The sequence below is a fragment of the Syngnathus typhle genome, linkage group LG12 (assembly GCF_033458585.1).
Source record: "Syngnathus typhle isolate RoL2023-S1 ecotype Sweden linkage group LG12, RoL_Styp_1.0, whole genome shotgun sequence".
Classification (NCBI taxonomy): Eukaryota; Metazoa; Chordata; class Actinopteri; order Syngnathiformes; family Syngnathidae; genus Syngnathus; species Syngnathus typhle.
In genome coordinates this window covers 1,177,491-1,201,906 of record NC_083749.1, presented here as the reverse complement: position 1 = coordinate 1,201,906, position 24,416 = coordinate 1,177,491, and the positions used below count along the sequence as shown (strand labels likewise).

At 52.2% G+C, this 24,416-nt stretch overlaps 4 protein-coding genes across 4 annotated transcripts; 3 read left to right on the top strand and 1 right to left on the bottom strand.

The window, feature by feature from the left end:
• Window positions 1-48: 48 nt before the first annotated feature.
• On the bottom strand, window positions 49-3,994 carry svopb (SV2 related protein b). Its single transcript, XM_061293022.1, has 16 exons — window positions 3,212-3,994; window positions 3,003-3,136; window positions 2,856-2,941; window positions 2,691-2,789; window positions 2,526-2,597; window positions 2,303-2,427; window positions 2,170-2,233; window positions 1,955-2,080; window positions 1,760-1,888; window positions 1,606-1,682; window positions 1,442-1,518; window positions 1,269-1,373; window positions 1,034-1,145; window positions 870-951; window positions 715-804; window positions 49-625 (listed from the first exon to the last, which is right to left on the bottom strand). Exons 1-16 carry the CDS (start codon window positions 3,271-3,273, stop codon window positions 464-466), a joined length of 1,602 nt encoding a protein of 533 aa, XP_061149006.1. The 5' UTR covers window positions 3,274-3,994; the 3' UTR covers window positions 49-463.
• A 1,805-nt stretch (window positions 3,995-5,799) lies between these two features.
• On the top strand, window positions 5,800-11,706 carry myo1hb (myosin IHb). Its single transcript, XM_061292948.1, has 31 exons — window positions 5,800-6,043; window positions 6,351-6,466; window positions 6,529-6,724; window positions 6,785-6,865; window positions 6,922-7,101; window positions 7,175-7,273; window positions 7,369-7,482; window positions 7,544-7,615; window positions 7,687-7,806; window positions 7,871-7,938; window positions 8,185-8,290; window positions 8,365-8,445; window positions 8,523-8,614; window positions 8,675-8,769; window positions 8,826-8,872; window positions 8,944-9,024; window positions 9,090-9,195; window positions 9,269-9,386; window positions 9,469-9,582; window positions 9,654-9,730; window positions 9,794-9,862; window positions 9,937-10,021; window positions 10,080-10,242; window positions 10,312-10,395; window positions 10,462-10,555; window positions 10,636-10,682; window positions 10,753-10,888; window positions 10,955-11,025; window positions 11,087-11,184; window positions 11,246-11,345; window positions 11,422-11,706. The coding sequence occupies exons 1-31, from the start codon at window positions 5,918-5,920 to the stop codon at window positions 11,446-11,448; spliced, it is 3,063 nt and encodes a 1,020-aa protein (XP_061148932.1). The 5' UTR covers window positions 5,800-5,917; the 3' UTR covers window positions 11,449-11,706.
• A 421-nt stretch (window positions 11,707-12,127) lies between these two features.
• On the top strand, window positions 12,128-17,117 carry susd2 (sushi domain containing 2). The gene is made up of 16 exons (XM_061292977.1): window positions 12,128-12,226; window positions 12,292-12,490; window positions 12,563-12,714; window positions 12,781-12,948; window positions 13,039-13,210; window positions 13,378-13,579; window positions 13,679-13,764; window positions 13,832-14,100; window positions 14,914-15,048; window positions 15,107-15,256; window positions 15,349-15,597; window positions 15,758-15,941; window positions 16,105-16,199; window positions 16,514-16,705; window positions 16,787-16,880; window positions 16,985-17,117. The coding sequence occupies exons 1-16, from the start codon at window positions 12,172-12,174 to the stop codon at window positions 17,019-17,021; spliced, it is 2,439 nt and encodes an 812-aa protein (XP_061148961.1). The 5' UTR covers window positions 12,128-12,171; the 3' UTR covers window positions 17,022-17,117.
• Window positions 17,118-17,899: 782 nt separating this feature from the next.
• taok3b (TAO kinase 3b) lies at window positions 17,900-21,619 on the top strand. Its single transcript, XM_061293038.1, has 7 exons — window positions 17,900-18,318; window positions 18,760-18,996; window positions 19,059-19,187; window positions 19,393-19,596; window positions 19,666-19,905; window positions 19,990-20,202; window positions 20,313-21,619. Exons 2-7 carry the CDS (start codon window positions 18,811-18,813, stop codon window positions 20,658-20,660), a joined length of 1,320 nt encoding a protein of 439 aa, XP_061149022.1. The 5' UTR covers window positions 17,900-18,318; window positions 18,760-18,810; the 3' UTR covers window positions 20,661-21,619.
• The last annotated feature ends 2,797 nt before the right edge of the window (window positions 21,620-24,416 follow it).

Here is a 24,416-nt window from a genome sequence, read left to right as displayed (position 1 = left end):
CAGAGCCACATCAAACCAGGTGTCAAATGGTGCAAAAAATGAGAGCGATTCATAAACACTTCTAAACTTTATTTCACGTTATTCAAAGGCACTTTAAATCGTATCTAGCCACCCACGCGCTCTGGTCAAAGCTAAAGGAAATCTTGCTTTGGCGCCACCTGGTGGCATCTTGTTGAAACGAAGAGAAAAGCTTTATTTGGGCGGGCAGTCACTTTTGGATAATAAAATGTGCTTTGGCGCCCTCTTGTGTCAGCTACAGGCAGTTACGAACCTTTTTGAGCAGGCGCGTCATTTACTTGCACATTTTCACGCTTGGAAACATCGAGAAAGTGTGTCAAGAGCAAAGTTTTGGTGTCAATGGGCTTCAATTGACATTTGAGAAATAAACGCGGGTGTCTGCGGGAATGAATGTAACTGTGCAAAACCACTCCCACGCGTCTTGGCTCCTCCCCTTCGCCGACTTTCAGGTAAGCCTTTTAGCAGCGCTTAGCGTGGGGGTGCGCTCCGACTCCTGCAGGGCCCTTCCCGACGTCTCGATGGGCAGCAGCAGGCACAGGACGCCGGCCAGGAAAGAGCACAGGCAATACACGGCCAGCGTCAAGGACACGGAATGTCGGAGCAGCACCTTCGGTCAAAACAGCGGCGATGTCAGCGCCGGGCACCTTTTCGTTTGTGTACGCGAGTTGGAATTTTTCGGATTCGCCGTTGGCTCACCTGTGCCACAAAGGGTGTAATGAGGGCGCCCACCCTGGCCATGGCGCTACAGGTGCCAACGGCCAACGCTCTGGTCTCGGTGGGGAAGACCTGACGAAGCGCGGGGAAAACAGTTTGACCCCTGGCCTTTCCACATCGCGGCAAAATGCTGTTACCTCTGGCGTGTACACAAAAGCCACTTGGTATCCACCCGAGATGAAGGCTCTCCCGATGAAAATGAAAACGGTGAGCGCCACCCTGGAAGACCAAAGGCAGACTTTTGAAAGACGTTTTGCGGACACATTGGCTGGCTGGCTGCTTGCTCGCTTTCGGCCGTTACCTGCCGATACACGCGTACAAGGGCAAAAGGCTCAAGGTGAAGATGAAGAGGGGCAGGGCCATGCTTTTTTTCCTGCCCAGACAGTCCACTGTGCCCAGAACCACAACCAGGCCTGACAGGAGAAAGGGAACATCAATAGTAAACAAATAAAGGGAGAAAGGAAGCATCAATAAATAAATAAACACAAAACCACACAATAAATAAATCACGTCAACTGCGACATCCTAAAGCTCACCTGGAAATTCAGCCAAGGTGGTCCACAGCAGGTCTTTGTAGTCCTCCGATGTGAGCAATTTGCATCCCAGACGACAGCCAGCTTCATTTTTGGCCCCCTGGGTGACTGTCACGCATTCACATGGAGGTTTGGCGCCGGTGGGTGCGCGAAAGGCAAAGCGGGCCTCCACTTACCCCCGCACCAATCTCCAGATTGGAACATCTCCGTCGTCAGCAGGATGATTCCGTAATAAGAGAAAGCGAAGGAGAACCTTGAGGCGACACAAAGAAAAACTTTGCGTTGCGCCGTCGCCCCAACCATGCGAGCGGGCGGGCGGGGAAAGGTTTGTCAAGCCAACCAGATGAACAAGAGGAGCAGCATGGTTCTGCAGTAGCGTTGCGTGAAAAGCTCCGAAAGACGCCCGCGGCTGCTTGGCTGCATGCGTTCCAAAAAGACGAGCGGATGGATGAGAAGCATCAAATGACATCCCCCCCCCGGCCGGCCGAGCTCACCGCCAGGTTGCAGACCATCCTCCCCGGAGGTAGGGCCTTGCCGTTGTCCTTGGCGATGCGTTCCAGCGTGGCCATCACTTTGGTTACGTTTCCGTTCAGCAGGTCGAAGCGAGGACTCTCGGGCAGCCACTACACGTGAACAAGTCCAAAACAAAGTGAGGAAAAGAAAAGGCACGTCAAATGCGCCGGCCTCACCAAGCAGAAGCCGAGAAAGATGGCCATCGGCACGGCGGACAGGCCCACCAGCCAGCGCCAGCCCAAGCCCGGCATGACCCACAAGGCCAGCAGCACCTCCAGCACCACGCCCACGGTCCAGAAGGCCTGAAATGGAGAAGAGCGGTTCCCTCCCTCAGAAGGATCCATAAGACGGACGGATCCTTCAAAAGGTTTGGTGATGCGCGTGCGCCAACCGCCATCAGGACCACCGACAAGCCCCTCGCCTTGGACGGGATGAATTCAGAGTACAGCGTCAGCCTGCAGAAGGTCAAATGTTCCTTTGAGCACAAATTGGGGGAGGAGAAAAAAAAAGAAAGCCCATCTCACGATTGATGGGCTCCTCCGATGCCTACGCCCACCAAGCCTCGCAGCAGCAAGAGCCAATAGAAATTCGGCGCCAGGGCGCTCAAGACGCTGTAGTAAAAAGTCCAAGCCATGCACATGGTCAGCCCCTGCCGTCACACAAAGACGCCGGCCGGGCGGGCCGCTCAGTGGCGCCGTGGCGCAAAACCCAGCCCAGCCCAGCCCAGCCCAGCCCAGCCCAGCTCACCTTTTTCCTGCCGTGCTTGTCCGACAAGTTGCCCCAGAAGGATGAGCTGAAGCCCATTCCGGCAAACACCACCTGGGGGAAGGAGGACAAACAAGGCTCGCTGGCGCAGTACTTCTTTGTGTCTTGTTAATAGAACTTTTTTTTTTTTTTAAATGACACCGGTACCGAGGTTATGAGCGCCACTTTGTAGCCTTCCAAGCTCCAGTCGCAGTGCAGCTGCGGGCCCAGGATGCTGAGGATCATCATCTCCATGGCGTCGGCCACCTGAAATGGCAATTTGTCCGTTTGCCAAAACCCAAATGGGGACCCAAAGGCATTTTTCTTTCTTACCCAGGAGAAGCCGGTGAGAAATAACAATTTCCACTGGAACATCCCAAAGCCCAGAGCGTCCAGCGCCTCATCCAGAGTGAAGGTTTCTGCAAGAAAGACAAATGGATCATATTGGGCACATTTAGTCTGAGCTCATTTTGCACAAACCTTGTTTGGGAGGAACCACGGATGCGCACGCTGACTTTCTGCGCCCGAGGGTCAAACCTCCAATGGTCACACAGCCCTCATCCTTGATGGAACCTGAGGATTCGGCAGTGTCATCCACATGCTTTGCCTCCATACTAAACAAAAAGACTTATCATTATTATTATCGTGTGCTTGGACGAGAGCTCGAGCGGAATGGAGTCGTTTCTAACCTCTGATCGGGATTTCTCCAGCGCTTGTACGTGACGGAGATGGCGGAATTCCACTTGTCCATCTCGTCGGCGGGCCTTTACGGTGTCCACGGGACGGATGGAAGGGACGAGACGACACGCAAAAAGCATTAGCGGTAGGACCTGCTGTTCGACTTTGACGACCGGTCCCGGTGGATCGTGAAAGGATAACAACAAGAGTACCTGTAAAAAAGGGCGGGGTCACACGTACCCGGAAGCAAAACGCAAGCAGGTAATTTACGGAAGAAAAAAAAATTGTACTTATTTAATCACCCATTTTGTTTAGCCTCGCGGCACTAATTCATAATGTCATATTCGGAGGATTGCGCACAGCAAGTTAACGAAATGAATTGAGTAGAGTGGGCGTCATCCTTTTCACGGCAATGAGATGATTGACAGTGACTTTGGCCAATCACATAACGGGAAATACTTTCGGGTTGACTCGCATTGACGAAGTCTATAAACATGACGTCACCTTAAACAAATGAGAAATTCTTTCAATTCTTCAAAGTTAGTCCTGCTAAACTTTCAAATCACTTGGAACTAAATGACGGTTCATTCGTAGCTCTGTCAAGAGTTGGGAAACATCCCTTTGTACAATTGCAATACTTGCCATTGTTTGTCAAAGTGGAATTGCATTGATGTGGATGAAATAAAAAGGGAAGAAAAGTGCGGTGGATTCTTACCTTCAACTCTGTGCCGAAACATTGAACATTGCGCATGAGCGTTCCAAAAGTTTACAAAAGGTCAAATGGGTAAGGTCACCTTGTCGTGTACATCCGGAACTTGTGTATCTGTGGACGTGACGTATATTTGGCTGCTTGATAAAGTGAGCGCGTGCCACATAAACATTCATAAAGTAGCCACCATCAGCAATAAAAGGCGAACGAGCTGAGTTGCAAATCTGGAGCAGAGTATTTACGGCAATGTTTCGGGCGTAATGTTTGAAGAAGAAAAAAAAAAAGGTGTCCGCACGCTCATAAATACAGTTCAGCGCTGGCGCCCGCCTTCAGCTTGTTTGGACTCACCAACAGAGTAGAAGGCGGCAAAGCGGAGCATCATCGCTTCAGCATGGACGCAAAGGTGAGACGCATCACAATTTGGCCCGCGCTTGATTGACACTTGTTGCCCAAGTTGCTAGCCTGGTGTGTACTTTAATATGTATCTCAATCTTTTACACTTTCTTGCGTCACTGTAGCCAATTGTAATTACCGTGGAAGAGACAGCGTGCGTGGAGAGGCGCCATTCCCGCCTGGTCTGTTTATGTCATGCGATAACAGCACGTTGCTGCCGGCAGGCGTTCTCGCAGCCTCGGCGGCGGCCGGTAACCTTAGAAGCCTCGATTGATCCCCATACAGGAAACCTGTGTGTTAAATATTAAGCAGAGGCCAAAGACGTTGTCGTTGTTATTGCTAAAAATGAAACAAAATGGCCGCTGCCGTGAAAGTATATCACGGGCAAGCAAATGGTCCTTGTTGAAAATGGGAGATGGATTACAAAAAAGAAGGAAGACCTATTTTTCACTGCCTGTTCTTAGATCTGTCTGGACCAATCATCTCCGATGAAGGCGACTTGGCCTACTGTATAATGCAGTTAGTTGTTCTTTGTCTTGCTGACATGGCGGCTCTCAAGTGCAGCTCATCATTAGCTTGAAATCCATCCGTCTAATCAAAGATCAGTAATCAAATACCTGTGTTTTAATTTTACGGAGAGCGCTAAGGACGGACGGACGGACGGGGACCCTGGAAAGATCGCCTTTCTCCATCCTTGTATTACACATAAACACACACAGATCCCGCCTGAGGCTCCATCAATGTTTAAGTAGCGCGGCCGCCGATGCGAGTCGTGACCGCCTCATTAGGTCGGAAGTGCGCGCTCTTGGCAGATGGAGGGAAGACTCACTTGATGACCGGCTGGGGTTCCACCTCGGGACCCCTGAACCTGTCATTGGCGACTTTGTAGACGCTGACTGAAGTGGAAGAGCTTTAGGTCTGAGCGGATTCAAGCGACGACACCGACTGGACCATGACTCACGTGGAGGTGACAGAGGTAACGCCAACTTTTTCATCATCTCGCGTACGGACGTCGCTACCTGAGGCAGACATTTTTAGGAGAAACCTCCCGAGCGGGGGACCCCCTGGAGCGTGAGCTAGCGTAGCATTGAGTCACGTTTCCCTGGACACGGCGCAGCTGTTCACTCAAAATGAGGTTAGCGTAGCGCTCTCAATCTTCAACTGGAGGATGTTTTCCAGTCATGTTTGTGTAGCACATTGGTGCTTCCCCATTGGAGGAAGCGGAGAGTAATCCGTGGTTGTTTCCTCGACGAAGTTAGTCCTTTGAGAGTGTCATGTGAGAACATTTGGCCTCTCACCTCAGCATAAGCGGAGAAGATTAGATAGCTTTGTCTGAATATCGATTCATCACCAGCAGAGAGGACGCCGGCAAGGTCCTGTCCGGGAAGTCACAAAAATAGGGACAGACAGTCAGATAAGGAGCAGCCATGTCAGGCATATCCGCGATATGAGATCCAGCTCAAGGCGCATGTACGTGCAATCACTCTGTTTGTCCAAATCAAATGTTCATCATCTTGCAACATTGGCTGCAACAGAAGCGGGCTAGCTCCAAAACATTGTGATTTCTTGTTTGCGGCAGAGCCTGGAGGAGCGCTGCAACCGCATCCTGAGGAACATGGAAGCCTCCCTCACAGCCCGGGACCGCGTGGGGATCCAGGATTTTGTTTTGTTGGACGCCTACACCAGCGAGAGCGCCTTCCTGGACAACCTGAGGAAACGCTTCCAGGAGAATCTCATTTATGTAAGTGGCTGAAGCGAGCTCACGCTAACCCGTACGCGAACGTTGAGTTTCCGCTTGACCACTTCTTCCTACAAATCTCCTATTTGGACTCGACTCTTATGACAGTTCATACATTGCCCTGGCGGCTAAATTAGGCAAGTGGCCTTGCTGAAACGGCAAGGTCCCGGCCCGGAAGGTCACCGCCACCATTTAGCAAAGCGATTGTTCCCGATGGGGACAACGTTAATCACGCAGAGGGCACCACGAGACTTTAGCGAAGGCAGACGTACGAGCTCGCGGCACCAGGTGACCCCTGTGACCTCTGCAGACCTACATCGGCACGCTGCTGGTCTCGCTCAACCCGTACAAGGAGTTGGACATCTACAGCAAGAAGCAAATGGACACCTACATGGGCGTCAACTTCTTTGAGCTCCCGCCTCACATGTAAGTTCTGCTTTGCCAACGTCATCGCGTTCGCCAGCGACCCGCTTCTGTGTGCCGCTCAGCTACGCGCTGGCCGACAACGTGTTCCGCACCATGATGTCGGAGTCCAACAACCACTTCATCCTGATTTCGGGCGAGAGCGGCAGCGGCAAGACGGAGGCCTCCAAGAAAATTCTCCATTTCTACGCCGTCAGCTGTCCCAGCAGCAAAATCCTCAGCGTCAGAGACCGGTTGCTGTTGTCCAACCCGGTTCTGGAGGTCAGTGAGCGAGCTCGGCGCCTTTCCCCTTTCCCGCTCTCCACGTTTGCCGTCCTCCAGGCTTTCGGCAACGCCAAGACCCTGAAGAACGACAACTCCAGCCGCTTCGGGAAGTACATGGACATCCAGTTTGATCACCAGGTAGACTCCAGGCACCTCCAAATAGCCAAGCCCCGTTTCGAGCAAAATTCTTTCAGGGCGGGGCAGCCGGCGGCCATATTCTCAGCTACCTGCTGGAGAAGTCCCGTGTGGTCCATCAGAACCGCGGCGAGCGGAACTTTCACATCTTCTACCAGATGCTGGAAAGCGGCGACCAGGAGCTGCTGCGCTGGCTGGGCCTGGAGAACAACTGCCAGCATTACAACTACCTGGTTCAGGTCAGGCCCGACCGAGCGCGCCGTGCCGCCTGGCGGCCATTTCGGCCACTCACAGAGCGCGCATCTCCTTCAGGGCAATTGCGCCAAAGTTCGCTCCATGGACGACAAAAGCGACTGGAAGACGGTGCGCAAAGCTCTCGCAGTCATTGACTTCAGCCAGAGCGAGACCGAGGTAGCAATCCCATTTTTGGTGTCTTTCCACAAATTCTGCCTAGCAACAGGATATAAATAATATTTTTGATGGCATGTTGTGTGGACCTGAACCAGCACCTGTTTGGAATCATCGGCAGCGTGCTCCACTTGGGGAACATCACGTTTGAGGCGGACGCCCGCGGCTACGCCGGCCTCCGCGATGGCCGCCAACTGCACTGGCTGTCCAAGGTCCCGCCCGGAGCAAAACGTCCTCACTGACTCATGGTAAAACTGCGTCTTTGTCCTCCAGTTACTCGGGATTCCCGCTCAGGTGCTCCAACAGGGCTTGACCCACCGCAAGATTGAAACCAAAACAGACGAGGTGACAACATCCGCGCAACTAGCCTGCAAACGCGGTTCGTCTCGCTAAGCGCTGAAATTTCTCTTGCAAAGGTGTTTAGTCCCCTGTCGGTGGAGCACGCCGTGTATGCCAGGGACGCCCTGGCCAAAGCCGTCTACGGACGCACCTTCAACTGGCTGGTCAACAAGATCAACGAGTCCTTAGCTAACACGGTGAGCGACAAACAGCATTGAGCATGAAGCAACGATGACGTCATCAACGCAAAAATGTTGATAGGATTCCTCCAGGAAGACTGTGATTGGGCTTCTGGACATTTATGGATTTGAGGTTTTCACTCTCAACAGGTGAGATCATTTGACGTCACTTTTTAGATTTAATAACAAAAGAATTGAGGAAAAAAAAGGCACGCTCGAGCACCTGACTGAGAAAAATGCTCCCATACTGTCACACCGATACCACTTTTCTTGTTTTCTTTGTCTCATTTGGGCTCCTTTTACAGAGCGCCCCTAGTGGTCAGATTGAGACACCGCATCACTGAGCGCGATTTGATTTCTTTGTCTTGCCCCCCCCCCCCCCCCCCCCCTCAACAGTTTTGAGCAGTTTTGCATCAACTACTGCAACGAGAAGCTGCACCAGCTCTTCATCCAGCTCACCCTCAAGTCGGAGCAGGACGAGTACGAGACGGAAGGCATCGAGGTGCGTCCGGTCCGACGGCAACGCTGCCGGTCGACAAGCCCGGTGACGTTGGATTTGTCCTTTTGAGCGCGCAGTGGGAGCCGGTGCCATTTTTCAACAATCAGATCATCTGCGACCTGGTGGAGGAGAAACACAGAGGAATGATCTCGTTATTGGTGAGGAGGATGACGCCGCAAAACAAAACAAAACAAAACAAAACGGAGGCCCGTCTCACGCTCGCCTCCTTGTGCAGGATGAAGAATGTTTACGTCCCGGAGAGGCCAGCGACCTCACGCTGTTGGAAAAGATGGAGGACGAAATTGGCGGGCATCCTCATTTTGTCACGTAAGAAACTTCTTTCCGAGACTCGAGAGCAAACGGCAACGAGCTCGCCGTTTTCCGCAGACACAAACTGGCCGACCAGAAAACCAGAAAAACTCTGGCCAGAGGAGACTTCCGCCTCCTGCACTACGCCGGAGAGGTCACGTATCGCGTCGGAGGTGGGGAAAGCCGGCGTCCGGCGTCCGCCCATCATTAACATCCGATCCATTTTCAGGATTTCTGGACAAAAACAACGACCTTCTGTACAGAAACGGAAAAGAGGTCAGTTCTGGGTGGGAAGTCCTATGTGCTGGCGCTTTTGGTTCAGATCCAGCTTCCTCCCTCCCCTCAAGGTCATGCAACAATCCAAGAACGCCATCATCCAACACTGCTTCCCCCTCAGCGAGCCGGACCAAAAGAAGAGACCCGAAACCGTGAGAGATCCGAGACACCTTCTCCCATTTTTGCTTTTCCTCCTCCCGAGTGTTTTGGGGCGCAGGTGGCGACTCAGTTCAAGAGCAGCCTGGCGGGCCTGACCGAGATCCTGAGGAGCAAAGAGCCTTGGTACGTCCGATGCGTCAAGCCCAATGAAGCCAAAGAGCCAGGTGAGGCCCAATGGTGCTGGCCGGCCGGCAGCACCCACGGGGTTGACCGAGCTGCCAACCTCCCTTCCTCCAGGTCGCTTCGATGACGCGCTGGTGAGACACCAGGTCAAGTACTTGGGTCTGATGGAGCACCTGAGGGTGCGGCGGGCGGGCTTCGCCTACCGCCGCAAATACGAGATCTTCCTCCAGAGGTAAGCTGGCAAGGGCCAGTCAAAACTGATGGGGAAGTCCAAAGAAGGTCACATTTCCCAAAAAGTCTGCCGACGTCGGCAGGTACAAGCCCCTCTGCCCGGACACCTGGCCCAATTGGAGCGGCACGGCGGCCCAAGGCGTGCGAGTCCTCGTCCAGCACCTGCGATACAAACCCGACGAGTACAAAATGGGCCGGTAGGGAAACCCAGTGGCCTTTTGAGAGCCAGGCGAGCGACATCACGCGGCGGCGTCTCCTTTGCCTTCAGGACCAAGATCTTCATCCGCCACCCGAGAACTCTGTTTGCCACCGAAGACGCTTTTCAAGTTTGCAAACACAAGCTCGGTGAGAATCGGCACCATACTGGTTTTGTTTTTGTTGGTACCATTTTGCCGACGTGTGTTGCAGCGACGACCATCCAGGCCAAGTACAGAGGCTACCGAGTCAAAGGCGACTACCGGAAGCAAAAAGAAGCCGGTGGGTATTCTCGCGGCTTCCCCCCCCCGCCCCCCCCCCCCCCCCCCCTCGACGCTGACAAAGCCGTTATGCAGCCACCAAGATCGAAAACTGCTGGCGAGGCCTGGCGGCCAGAAAGGAGCGACAACAGAGGGAATGGGCCGTGGGGATCATCAAGAGGTACGGCCGCCGCCGCCCACCCGGTAAACGTCAACGGGAGCCGATTCTGCTACGGCAGGTTCATCAAAGGCTTCATGACCCGCCACCAACCGGGCAGCGCCGTCAACCGGGAGTACCTGGCGTACGTAAGGCACAACTACCTGACCCGGTTGAAGGAGAACCTCCCCGAGACGCTGCTGCGCGCGGACTCGTGGCTCACCCCCCCGCCCGTCATGAAAGAGGTCCGCCGGCGGCCATATTTGTTCACGGCCATCTGGAGGTGCTTAGTCCCGCCCCCTCCCGCTTTGCAGGCATCCATGTTCCTGAAGCAACTCTTCATTCGCCACATGGTGCGCAAATACGTGCGAGGAATTTCCCAGGAGAGGAAGGCGCAGGTAGGTCCCGCTCTGGCATTTGCGCGGCGCCAAATGGCCAACGTGATCTTTTGGGCTCGCCGGCAGCTGGTGCTGAAAGCGCAGACCAGCTCCATGTTCAAGGGCAGGAAGGAGAACTACCCGCTGAGCGTGCGCTCACCTTTCCTCCACACCAGAATAGGCAGGTCCAGTCGGGCGAGCCGTCAAATGACATCCACCTCCGCCGTTAACGCTTCCATTTTGTCCATCTGGCCTTGACAGACATGAACGTGAAAGTGTTGCAGATGATGGAGCACGAGAACGTGAAGGTAAACTCGGGCGCCGTCTAAATGCTGGCGACGGCCATTACGCAAGGGGATTTTGACTCGCCGCCGGCAGTACGGCGTCCCGGTGGTGAAGTACGACCGCAACGGCTTTCGACCTCGTCCTCGCCAGCTGGTCTTCACCAGAGAAGCCGCCTACCTGCTGGACCGGGCCAAGATCAAGCAGAGGATCCGCTACGGCTCGCTGAAAGGTCCGGCTGCAGCCGAGGGCCGCTCCTCGAGGAAGTGCTCTTGACGACCTCTTGTTGTGCCTTCAGGAGTTTCCGTGAGCAACCTGAGCGACAATGTCCTGATTCTGCACGTCACCTGCGATGACATCAAGCAGAAGGTACAAGATGTTTGCCAATTGGCGCCTTTTCTCGACTCGAGTATTTTTTTTTTTGCGCTAGGGGGATCTCGTTCTGCAGTGCGACTTCCTGTTCGAAGCCCTCACCAAGCTGAACGCCATCGTCGACAAGCGGGACTTCATCCGGGTGGTCCAGGGCAGGTACGTGGGGGAGGGGCGGAGCTTTCACGGTCCTACTAATTGAGTCCAATTTGAAACCCAGCGTGCGATTTGACATCCAGCATGGCAGAGAAGGCTTCGTCGATTTCAGGAGCGGTCACGAGTCGGCGGTCTACCGAGCCAAAAACGGACATCTGACTGCGGTAAAACAAAAATTAAAAAAATCCGAATCTGTTCGAGCAAAAAAAAATAAACACAATGATTCAACGTCCTCCTCAGGAATCCACCAGCGCCAAATCCAAATGATTTGGGACGACGTCGCCCCCTGCCGGCAGAGTTTGCAAACAGCCACGCTCACTCAAGAAACTTTTTTTCTTTTTTTTACTTTTTGCCACTTAATCTCATCCAACAGCATATTAACTGTTACTGCCAGTATTTCACTCGAGGATCGAGTAAAAAAAAAAAAAAAGATTTACAGCACACTTGGTAACCACCATGTCATCGTTGTATTGGAAACTTGTGTCACTGTTGATGACAATAAAAGCAGATGCTTCTGAGATTAAATCATTGAAGGTATGAGTGCTGCCCCCTAACGGCGCTCTCCTGGTTCTGCGGGTTCTCAAACTTTTCCATCAAATAGTAGCACCTACTAAAAACACAAAACCTCACCATTATGAGCGACAGCAGGTAGAGTAGTAGGCCTAAGCGTTCACGTGAGGCCTCATTCCATTGCTGCTTTCTTTATGGCCATGGCCTCAGATTGATACGTGCAGCTGCACCCACATAAAACTTTGAGTGGGGTCAAAGGTGCTCACGAGAGCAGTAAAAGACGCCGGCCAGCGGCCATGACTTTTTCATCTTGAGAAGAGTGGAATAAAAGCGGGCCAAAGTCCGGCGACGGCGCGATGCGGACCTCCGCCGAGCCTTCTTTCAAAGCGTTATCTAAAACGACGGGCTTCAGTTGATGATTGAATGTCACCCGGAGCGGGCCGGCCGAGTTTCGTCGGCCGCTCGCACAAAAGCCCAAAGATGCAAAAGTCTGCCATCTTGGTTCTTCTCCTCTGGTGGATCAGCGGGACACTCGGTAAGCGGATCTTTTGTCACTTTGCGTCCATCAAATGTGTGAAAATTTTTTTTTTTTTTGCGGAGGCGAGTCATGCGAGGGCAAATGCCGCCAATCGTCGGGGTCTTGTTCGTGCCGGCCCACGTGCGCGTCTCTGGACAACTGCTGTCCTGATTACCGTCAATTCTGCGTGGAATTCTCCCCGCAGTCGGGATCCATTTTGGGCGGCACCGACTTTGTCCTACTCCACGCCACTTTCAACCAAAGTTCTCAAATCCTCTGCAAGTACGACTTGAGTTTATTCACGCAATATCAAAAGTGAGGTGACCCCGAATGACCCGGGTGGCCCTCGCTCAGGTTCGTGGACAACATCAGGACCAAGGGTTACGTGGACTCGAACCAGCGCGCCCACTGCGTCTCGCCCCTCCTCTACCAAACCGGCTGGATCCCCGTGGAGGTCTCCTCCAATTACGGCATCACCTTCAACAGAGCGGGCTCCTGGCTGGCGGGTACGTGACGTCCCCGTTCCGGCGTCACGGATTCGGACCCCGGCGAATATTTTGCGTCTTGCGCAGTGCATACCGGCAAGCTGGACTCCAAGTTCAAGGCGGTTTTGGTGAACTCCACCAAGTGGCAGTACTACGGCACACCCGGGGTGGGCGGCGCCTTGCAGGTGACCTGGAACACGTCGCTGGTCCAAGCAAAGAGGGTCAACATTGAGCTGTGGGGCTACAGGGAGATTGGTAACCGTCTAATTGCCGGAACACTGTCCATTTTTTGGACTTACTAAACCACTTGAGTACTTTTTCAACTATTGCGCAATTGTTCTCCAGGAAAGCCCTACTCGGAGCAGTGGCGTGCCGAGTGGAGGTACCTCTACTCCCTGGCCACGGATAGCGGCAACACGGGCAGCTACACTTTTGTGCCTCAACCTTCAGCCAAGTTCTCAAGTTGGGAACTCGGAGCGCTCCGGATCAGTTCGAGCGCAAACCCGAATGGTTTGGTGTACGTTCAAGTTTCTTTCGAACGACGTCTGTCATTTTAGAAATGGAAACAATCGATGTAACGCACATATTCATGATATCGATCTAGCTAGCTCGCTCGCTAGCTATTAGCTGAAAGGGAAAATAAGCATTTTCAAACTGACATGACGGCTAATCATATAACGTTAGGAATGTGGAAGCGGCGTGGACGGAGGACCACGCCCTGGCCTGGCACCTGGACCAGAAGTTCCGTAACGACTCTGGGGCTTGGGCGCTGGACAAATGTTTAGCGTGGGACATGCTGGAAAACGACCTGCCCAACTTCCTGGACGAAATTATCGACTGCCCCTGCACCCTGGCGCAGGCCCGGGCTGACACGGGAAGATTCCACGTGAGGCCAATTTCAAACCAAACGGCCCTCAGGCGCCATTTCTTCGGGGGTGGCTGGCCCCAATTAAAAAAGGATTTCTCTCTGGCTTTGCACATTCAGACGGATTACGGCTGCGATATGGAGAAAGGCAGCGTGTGCACGTACCACCCGGGCAGTATTCACTGCGTGAGGGCCGTGCAAGCCAGGTAAGTCCATTGGGAAAATGCTCAGCGCTCCTGACAAATAGGCTCACGTCGGACACGGCGTCCGCAGTCCCACCTACAGGGCGGGTCAGCAGTGTTGCTACGACAGCAGCGGCGCTCAGGTCCTGACGGCCGACTCCATCGGAGGGAGCACCCCGGACCGGGCCCACGACTGGGGCTCGCCCCCCTACCGCGACCCCCCTCGGGTGCCCGGCCAGTCCCACTGGGTGTACGACGTCCTCAGCTTCTACTACTGCTGCCTCTGGTCTGACAACTGCCACTACTACTTCAAACACAGACCCTCCAGCGACTGTCGGCGGTACCAGCCTCCCGCCTCAGGTCGGGAAACAAACGTTGACGTTTGCATGATTGCCACCCTTTTCGGATGAGCTCACATGTTCAATGACGTCATGTGCACACGCCTCAACACGGATTCATGCTATTGAAACATACAGATGGTTCGCTCAGTCAGGACATCAACATTCCTCAAATTTCCACCTTCTTACAGTACAATCCAAAGTTTTAGGAGTAATCTTGCATATTTACCTCCTACTTCCGCATTTGTTCACCAATTCAGAGCAAGATTATTATAGTTTGGATATCTAGTTAGTTTTTATTTTACTTTGAGTTTTTTTTAAATTTGTTTTCAAGACAGCTTTGTTCGTTTTGTTTTAAATGCTTAGTTTTACTTCCGTTTCAGTATAAGTTTTCTTTTTTCTGCTACAGTGGAGACATTTGAAGCATTCTGTAAAAGCAAAGCGCTCCTTACCTGGCGCTGCGTGTCCGGCCGCGTACGTCAACAAAGTAGCTGAACCACACGCGAACTCGTCGATTAGGCGTGACGTCATCAGACGGCGCTTCTTTTATTGGCTGTTGCTATATGACGTGACTTCCGCCTGACGCACATTAACGGGACTACAACTCGCAGATTAACGTTCGAGCGTTCTCCCAATTTACGGCCGTAAAAGACATGAAAAAAAAACACAAAGGCTCGTGTATTGAATGAATTGCCAAAGACAAAAAACAAAGGACATCTGTGACATAGTTAAAGTTTTGGAAAGGCAAAATGAATTGAGTGATACCTTCACGTACCGCTAGAGGGCGCCATCGTAGCACTTTTTGCAGCTCACTCATCTCCGTTTGCACCCCCAGCTGTTGTGTTTGGAGACCCACATTTCATAACGTTCGATGGCGTCCGCTATTCTTTCAACGGCAAAGGCGAGTACACTTTGCTGACGTCTCGCGGAAAGCATCTGACAATCCAAGGCAGAACCGAGCCGGTCAACGGTAAGCTAAATACGGTCGCGTTCCTGGAGATTTCCTCACGTTGCTTTTCGCCACACAGAAAATGCGACCAAGCTGTCGTCCGTGGTGATGAGAGAAGCCAGGTCGGACATCATCGAGGTGCGTCTGGTCCCCGGTGATTCCAACCTACAAGTGCTGCAAAATTTTAAGCGTCTTCTGTTCAATGAGCAGAGCTGGATGGACCTGGGTGGTGAGGAAAAACCACCTAAAGATAGCCGGGCTCAAAAAAAGGCCCCAAATATCCAATTGGATTTTTGCAAATGCGAAATTGTGTCTTGTCAGGTGTGTTTGTGTTTTCGCCTTCCGGCGCCAACGTGACGGTGATGTTCCCCAGCGGCGCTGGCGTGGAGGTGCGTCTCCGCGGCCCTGCCGTTACGGCAACGGTGCTGCTGCCGGAAGAATTCCACAACTCCACACGGGGCTTGTTGGGCAACTTCAACGGCGTGGCCGGCGACGACCTGCTTCCCGCCCACGGCGGCTTGGCGGCCGGCGCCAATAACGCTGAGGAGGTTTTCAACTTTGGGGCTAGCTGTGAGACAATCACTTCATCTCTGAAATGAAGTTGACATTGGCATGAGTAGTATATATTAGAATTTTTACAAATACAATCAATGAATAACAACTATAGTTTTTCGAAAATGACAATTTCCATCCGCACGACTTCCATATGAGTGTCGTCGTTGTTTTCCAGGGGCTGTCTCCAACACATCCGCCTTGTTTACGTACGATTCCAAATACCTTTTGGACACCTTTTACAATTCTCCGAGACACGACCCCGACTTTATTCCAGCGTTTTCAGTCCCAGACAATCCCAACGACCCGCTCTACAATATTGCTTCGGACATTTGCTCTGGAGACGACTCTCTTTTCTGCAGGTATGAATCCCCCAAAAGCATAAAAGAGACCAAATTGGATTTGTTTTGTCTTTTCAAATTGAATGTATCAGTCCCAGTTGAGGTTTGCAGTAAAAATGTTTGAATATAATGACTGCTAACGTAATGCTAACACGTCATGATTTTGATGGTGATTTTTTTGCAGGTATGATATTTTGGTGGGTCGGAGTTCGGAGCTGGGAAAGGCCACCAAAGCCTCGTTGGCTGGTCACATTTCTCTTGTGGGAGACTTAAAGCCTGGTAAGTGTTGACTCATTGAAAGTATTTGCCAGAGAACAGTCAAGTCATCGATAAAATATTCTAACTTCACACATCAAACAGCAAAGATTTAGCGTAGTATAGATTCGTATCAAACACAATTAGCCGAAGGCTAAATCACATGCTAAGCTAAGGTCACTAAGTTTTACATGAGTGTTTAATCGCATGAAGCTAATTGCTAAGCTAATGACGCTGTTAAGTTATATATACAGTATGCATTGCACGTTAGCATTAGCATGTCACAATCCAATCCAACGGCGTCACGGTGTTTTTGTTGACTTCCTGTCGGCGTGCAGTCATTTCCTGCGGTTGGCTGGCGCCTCCGACTAACGGCAAGAAGGAGGGCACCACCTACCTGCAAGGGGCCACGGTGCGCCTGCTGTGCCACGACGGCTTCACGCTGCAAGGACCGGCCCAGCGCACGTGCCAGGCGGACGGCACGTGGTCGGCGGGAGGCGACACCGTTTGCGTTCCCAACAGTCCCACTAGTGCGTCCGCGTGTGTGAAAACAAGTGTCGGCCTTCCTTTTTCACAATTTGCATCAGCTTGGTTTCTTTTTTTGTCGACAGGTAACAACACGGCCGTAATCGCCGGTTCTGTGGTCGGCGTTCTACTGGGGGTCGCGCTAATAACGACGGGGCTCGTCCTCTGGACCAAAAAACGGTGAGGGTCAAGCAGCATTATTCTGATTTGATGATGTCATCCCGTTTGTGATGGGATGAAACGTTACGATGATCTAATGATTTGGCGTTGTTATTCGTTTGCAGGTCGAGAAGGTCAACGGGCATGAATGTCAATCTTTAACCGAGAGCGGGCCCTCCCTCCCTTCCTCCTCCTTTCAACCTTTGTCATAGAGCACGAGTAGTACAGCGGCTTAATTGTATTCTGCTGACATTGCACAATGACTTCCAAAAATGGAAATAAATTCTTTCTTGCTTCTTCAGTGCAGTTTTACTTTTGGGCACCCATTGATCGATCTAGCTGTCCATCGTTAGCTAGCTTGCTAGCTCTCCGCTCATTTGTTGGGCGAGAATTTCTTCTTATTTGAAATGATGTGTATAGATACTTTTATGATGTTATTTTATTTCCCCCCTCCTACTTATCCATCTGCCCGTTTTCATCTTCACACCTATCCGCCATCACGAGAGTGAAGCGCGTCATAGTAAATTGAGCGCCTGCGCGCGCGCGCGCGCGCGCGGCGTAGTATTGCGCGGTGTCTCTTTAAGGGAAGGGGGAGTGTAAGAAAAGCGGGACCAAAAAAAGAAAGAGAGAGAGAGTTGGGGAGATGAATAGAAGGCACGAGAAGCACCTACCATGACCAAGTGCGCTGTAAATGTAGGACACACAGCCGAGCCTTCGAGCGGCGTCACATCGGGACGCCTGGGCACCATGTCCGGACTCGCCTCGCGGCACCGGCCCGCCGCCGCTGCCGCCGCCGCCGCCGCCACCGCAAGCGCCACCGCCGTCCTCCCGGCGAGCATGGCAACCGTCACCCGGGGAAAGCCTGCCTCCTCTCCGGTGCCACTAAATTACATCACATCTTTCCGCGATTATCAATGGTAGGCATTGCGTAATTGCCTCCCCGTCCCCCTTGCTCCGTATTATTATTATTATTATTTTCAATTTGTCACCCCCGCCCCCTCCCCCCCCCCCTCCCTCTGGAGAATCACGGCGGCCTTTGGTTTTGCATTGATTGGCTGGAGGATGCCCTTTTCCCCGCGGCCAAAAAGGACTCGCAGCCCGCGTTGAGCGGAGCTGCAGGATGCGCGTGAGGCCGGCGGCGGACGTGTGCTGCATTTGCGGACGTCGGACACAACGAGAGCGGGCCTGCTGCGCCGGCGGGCCGCTCCAGCTCCAGCTCCAGCTCCTCCTCCTCCTGCAGCGGCGGCGGCGGCGGCGGCAGAAGCGCGGCACCTCTTCGGCTCCTCCTCTGCTCCTCGTCCCCCCTCCGCGGTGCAGGAGCATGCTGCCGGCGTGAAGAAGGGATGAGGCCGCGCACGGGGACTCCAGCGGGCCACAGCTGCGGCCTTCTTCTCACCACAGCCGGCGGCAGCCGAGCCACTGCGAACGCAACACCGCCACCGTCACATCAGCATCTTTGGTACTTGGCACTCTTCGTCCGTCGATTGCATGAACAACAAGAACAAGAACAAGAACCGGGGGGGGGGGAGAAGTGTAATGCGCGTGCATGTGCGTGTGTGAAGAGGGGGGGGCGAGGAGGAGGGGGGGGGGGGGGAGCGCGCACACTCGCGCGTTATGCGATGACTCCATCCATCCGTAGTCATGGCAACCACATCCTGTTAATGGATGTTATTTTCCCCCTCCTCCTCCACCTCCTCCTCCTCCTCACTCACCTCCTTAAAAAATCGACTCACGCTGTTCAAATGAATTGGAATCTGAAAAAAAATTCCACCGTTCGTAACCGGCGAATGAGAATTAAAATGCGGTTGCAAAAGTGTGCACACCTTCCGACAAACTGCCAGCATTCCACGTCCAGATCAAATAGGCTGTTTGCGACATTGTTTTTTTTGGGGTTTTGCAGGTCATCAGGCAGATCCAGGAGCATGAGCAGAACTTTGAGCTGCGGGAGCAGATGTCTGGCTACAAGCGCATGCGGCGGCAGCACCAGAAGCAGCTGATCGCCCTGGAGAACAGGCTCAAGGCCGAGATGGACGAGCACAGGCTGAGGCTGCACAAGGAGTTGGAGACGCAGGCCAACAACACGTACGCCGAGCTGGAGCGGCTGGCCAAGCGCCACGCCGCCCAGACCGACAAAGAGGTACGGCCCGTCGTCCGTCTCCCTTGGCGGAACGGCCATGATACGACGGCCATGCGTGGCAGATGAAGTCGGTGGCGGCGGAGGAGAGGCGCATCCAGCAGCAGATCGGCGCTCAGCAGAAGAAGGAGCTGACGTCCTTCTTGGAGAGCCAGAAGAGAGAGTACCGACTCTGCAAGGACAAAATCAAAGAGGTGAAAAGACGCACTACTCATTAGAATGGATTTTAAAAAAGGGCAGGAACAAATATCTGCCGATCAATACACACCGCTCAACAACGAATGTATTTTTTAAATGAACCTATCCTAAAAAAGATGGTGAGCCTTCCTACTGTTTAGCGCCACTAGGCGGCGCCTGCTAGTTATCGCTGCTGTATTTGGGGTGTCGTTGAATTTGCAGGAGATGAGCGAAGAGCCGTGCACCCCGAAAGAGGAGAAGCAAGAGCGTCTTTCGCGCCACAAGGAGACCATTCAGCGCTCGCAGGCCGAGGAGGAAGCCAACCTGCTGGCGCAGCAGCGGCTCGTCTACGAGCGAAGCTGCCGGGCCCTCAAGCGCCGAAGTCTGCTCAGGAAGCACGACTTTGAGCAGGAGCAACTCAGAGAGGTAGGTGAGCATGTCGCTTCCTAGCGGGTGGCACGGCGCAAATCCAAAATGTCCTCCCCTCTCCACCAGGAGCTGAACAAGAAGAGGAGCCAGAAGGAGATGGAGCACGCCCTGATGATCCGCCAGGACGAGGCCACCCAGGACCTGGAGCAGCGGCATCTTCACGTCCTCCACAAGCTGCGCGTGGAGCTCATGCGGCTGCAGCACCAGACCGAGCTGGAGAACCAGGAGGAGTACAACAGCCGCAGGCAGCACGAGCTCCTGCGCAAACACGCCTTGGAGCACAGGCAGCAGCCCAGAGACCTCAAGGTCACCTTCGTGCACCTTGAAAAAGTGGCAAAATGAAAAGAACGTGAAAGGGTGAATTGAATTTGCGCGCGCGTCCGTCCTCAGGCGCTGGAGCTGCAGATCAAGAAGCAGTTCCAGGACACGTGCAAGGTTCAGAACAAGCAGTACAAAGCTCTGCGCAACCACCAGCTGGAGGTCTCGCCCAAAGCGGAGCACAAGAGTCTCCTCAAGGGGCTGAAGGAGGAGCAGACCCGCAAGCTGGCCGTGCTGGCCGAGCAGTACGAGCACTCCATCAACCAGATGACGGCCTCGCAAGCGGTACGCGCCGCCCGCCGTGCCGTCACCAAACTAGCGTCCGTGCCGTGCTAACAACGGAGGCGCAGCACACGTAGACAGACGATAAAGCAAGCCCTATTGCCGTTATGCAGATGAGGCTGGAGGCGGAGCAAGAGGCCGAGTGCGAGGCCTTGAAGCAGCAGCTGAAGCAGGAGATGGAGCTGCTGGACGCCTACCAGAGGAAGACCAAGTCCCAGATGGAGAGCCAGCACGAGCGAGAGCTGCAGAAGCTGGAGCAGAAGGTCTCCATCCGCCGGGCCCACCTGGAGCAGAAGATGGAGGAGGAGCTTTCGGCTCTGCAGAAGGATCGCAGCGAGAGGATCAAAACTCTGCTGGAGCGTCAGGAGCGAGAGATTTTGTCCTTTGACAGCGAGACTCGCATCCTGGGCTTCGGGAGTCTGGGCTCTTTGGACTTGTTCCTCAAGGACGACAACAGATGAAAGCGGACCAGCCGGCGGCCACCTTTTCCTTCCTTCCTTGCTTCCTTCCTTCCTTCCTTGCTTCCTTCCTTCCTTCCTTCCTTGCTTCCTTCCTTCCTTCCTTCCTTCCTTCCTTCCTTCCTTCCTTCCTTCCTTCCTTGCTTCCTTGCTTCCTTGCTTCCTTGCTTCCTTCCTTCCTTCACGCCGGAAGCCGGGCGGATCCGGCCACTCGCCGTCTTGGGATTAGGCGTCCGTCCGTCCCCCTTTGTCTGGATTTTTGGTATCAAGTGAATAATTCAGGAATTTTTTTGCTAAAATGGCCACTTTGATATGTTTCAGTGGAACTCCATGGTGTGTGCGTGTGTGTGGAGAAGGGGTGGGCAAAGTGTGGCCTGGGGGTCAACGGGGCCAAATCTCTTCTCCAATCGGGCCCACGGTGGGCCAAATGACTTTTTTTTTTTTCTGGATGACGTCATTGTAAAGTGCTGTTTTTCCCACCCACGGCACAATCCAGATCTTCTTCTGCTCTAATGAGGCCAATTGTCAGCAAAAGGTCCAAATGTTACTTGAGAAGCAAGATCCACTTTTGATTTTTGACCTCTGCGGTTGAAAATCCAAACGTGAGCACAAAACCTTTGCCCACCCCACGCCCGGGACATGCTGGAATGTGAGCTGACGACACCCACAACACCTCCCCGTGACGTTCTTCTTCTCCTTCTTCTGGTCCTTCTGGTTCTCCTGCTTTTCTCGTCATCTTCTTGTCTTTCTTCTTCTGGTTCCTCATCTGGTCTTTCTTCTCCTGGTTCCTCATCTGGTCTTTCTTCTTCTGGGTCATCCTTCTTTGTCTGAAGCTGCTTTCTTTTTTTTTCTTCCACTCCTTGTTGTTTTTCCGGAACGTGAACGTCGGCGCGGCGGCGTCATGGCTTTTCTCATTGCATGCACTTTATTAGGGACACGTGACGCATGGCTCCGTTTGTAAATAAAGTGGCTGTCTGCGGAATTTTTAGGTTAACCCCCCCCCCCCCCCCCCCAAAAAAAAAACCGGACAAGCTACGATGGATTCACATCTGCCTTTCTTTGAGTTGTCGTGCCTTTTCTCCAAATTTGATTTGCTGTTCTTTTGTCTCCATTCGCTCATCCGACGTGTTGTCCACGACCAATGGTGACAATTGTGCTGTTTTTGATATGAAATCAATATTTGTACTTGAGCATAGCATTAGGACACGCCCACCCAAACCCGTCTATTTATTCACGTGACGGACCTTACAAGTTTTTCTTTTGGGATCGTGTAGTTGTGAGACTCCATTGGAACGGCGGACGGAACGACACGCGCACACGCACGCACGCACGCACGCACACGTGGCAGATTTGCAATTAGGATGATGACGACTCGGACACTTTTCATGGGAACGCAAAGTTTTGATTTTCAGTAATGGGTGGAGTCCCGTGGAAAGCGCAGAATGTTCCAACAGTTGTGTCGGTGGCACTGACGCAATATTTGCCGTGACGTTCGCTGAGCAGGTTGCACAATTTCCATTTTTCGGACGTTTGGTGCTTCATTTCTTACGCCGGTTTTAGCCTTGTCGCCCCGTCAACGACACGGACACATTGAGCCAACGCCATTTTTTTTTGTCCAACTCATTCAGTGCCGTTGACGGTTATAGACGTCAACGATATGAACTGGGTTGGCGGTGAGTGAGTTAAGCTCCGGCGGGCCAACTCTATTTTTGGGTGCAGGCGACCGTTTTTGCTCCTCGAAAAAATCTGGGGGCTTTAGCGCACATGTGATTTGGACTTGGACCTTCCTACTTACGTCGATTGGATGGGATCGCTCGCACTTTGATTCCGTCTTTATCTCCGTCGTCGAGGTTGCCTAAAAACAGAGAAGCAAATCGGAATTAGAAAAAAAAGAATAGCGCAACAGTGGTCCAGGTCCAAATATCCCGTGCACTTAGCAGAGTTTAGCATCGGGCCAATAGCGATATCGGGTAGTCAAGGACGCTGCTGATATCAGACACCGATACTCAAAGCAAAGTTGAGTTAGTCCTCCTCGGCAGTAGTTAGCGCTATCCTATTTGACACAGTGAGTGCGATAGAGTACTGCCCCCTAGAGGCTGAAACTGGAACTTCACCTTGATTTGGTTAAAAACGGAGTTGGGTTCGCAATGATTCTTTTAACTTGATTTCATGTGCTGGTCTGGACTTGAATAAGAAGAAAAGGAATTTGAAGGCAATAGAAAGGAATCAATCTGAGCCTCGATTGACCTAAAAAAAAAAAAATCATTTTCACAATACGGTGATGATGATGATGATGTTCCTGGTATGCAGTAAGGCCTTTTTTTTATGCGTGCAAGTCCAAAAAGTGCTACGAGGTTCATTCAGTGGCTTCAAATGACAACACGCCCGTACACAAAACACACACACGCATAGAAAAGTGCAAAAACCAAGAAAAGGCTTGGCCGAGTGCTTCAGAACCAGAAGCGTTCCCGACTCGGCCGACGGCCGTGCGAAATGATTTGAATGACGATGATTTTCATAACGTAGAGGATTTGGATTTTGATGATGTGTCTTTCTAGAAACGTGTGTTTAGTTAGAACTTCAATACGAGGTGACGGTTGGACGGATAAAGGGGAAGGACCCCGGCCGGCCGGCCCGCCTGCCGTTTCCTGTGTGGTTCCAACACAAAATAAAAGACTCTCTGTTCAGTTCTTTGTCGTAGCGCATTCCCCATTTCCGTATTTGATGACAAAGGCAGAAAATAAAGCCTTTAAAGATACTGTATGGAGGATATGTCTGGCCTCAAATCAGTTATCAGTTACATTATTTTCGAAATAAATCTATATTTTATTGAATCGAAATAGTTTGGAGAATTGTAGATTTCCAAAATTTGTTTTATTATATAAAATAAGGAAATAAACTCGAGGAAGTCATCAATATGTCATTTAAAATTGAGAAATTGCTTTAGTCTGTCCAATTAGAAAACTCACTCAATGTTACATTTAATTTATAATCCTTCATATTAATAGTTAAAATGAATATGAATAATTGTTAATAATTCATTTTAAATCACGTACATTTTGGAGAAATGTACATACAAATTCTCAAGTTAAAAAAAATAGAATAAATACATTTGAATTCAACAAAAGGATACATCCTATTTTTTTCTATTTGAATGAAAGCCATCATGGCAAGCGCATCATTAAAAGATTAAAAGTCATATTAATCGTGAAGCATTTTCCAACTCATGTGTCCGCTAGCGATTGTTGAATTGACGTCACGGGATCCCCTCCCGAGCGGAAGTGAGCGACGAGGTGTTAACCACCACCATGACACCTTCAAGTCGCCCCCACCCAAAAAAAAAAAATCAAGATTGCATAATATGCCATCCCGCCGCGCAGGTTGCTTCCTCATTGGCCGAGTCACGATGAAGCGGCGGTGCTCTAACGTGACCTCAGCCTGACTGCCATGTCCTCATCGTCGCCCCCCCCCACCCGGCAGCTCTGCCACTTTACTGCACAAACAAGTTGAAGATTGAGAAAGAAGCCTTCCGCCATTTCCTGTTAAGAATGCTCACAAAAAAAAAGGGGCGGAACACACGTTCTTATTTTGTCCTCAAAACACAAACGATCAATCATTATTTATCGATGATGCCAACAAGCGAGGACACGCAGAAGACACGCCTCAACGTGACCCGGCGGGCATGTACGGGCATTGCCCCCGGCCGGCCGGCCCTGTCAATCAAGTTCCATACAAGTCACAAGCAAAAGGCCGCATCAG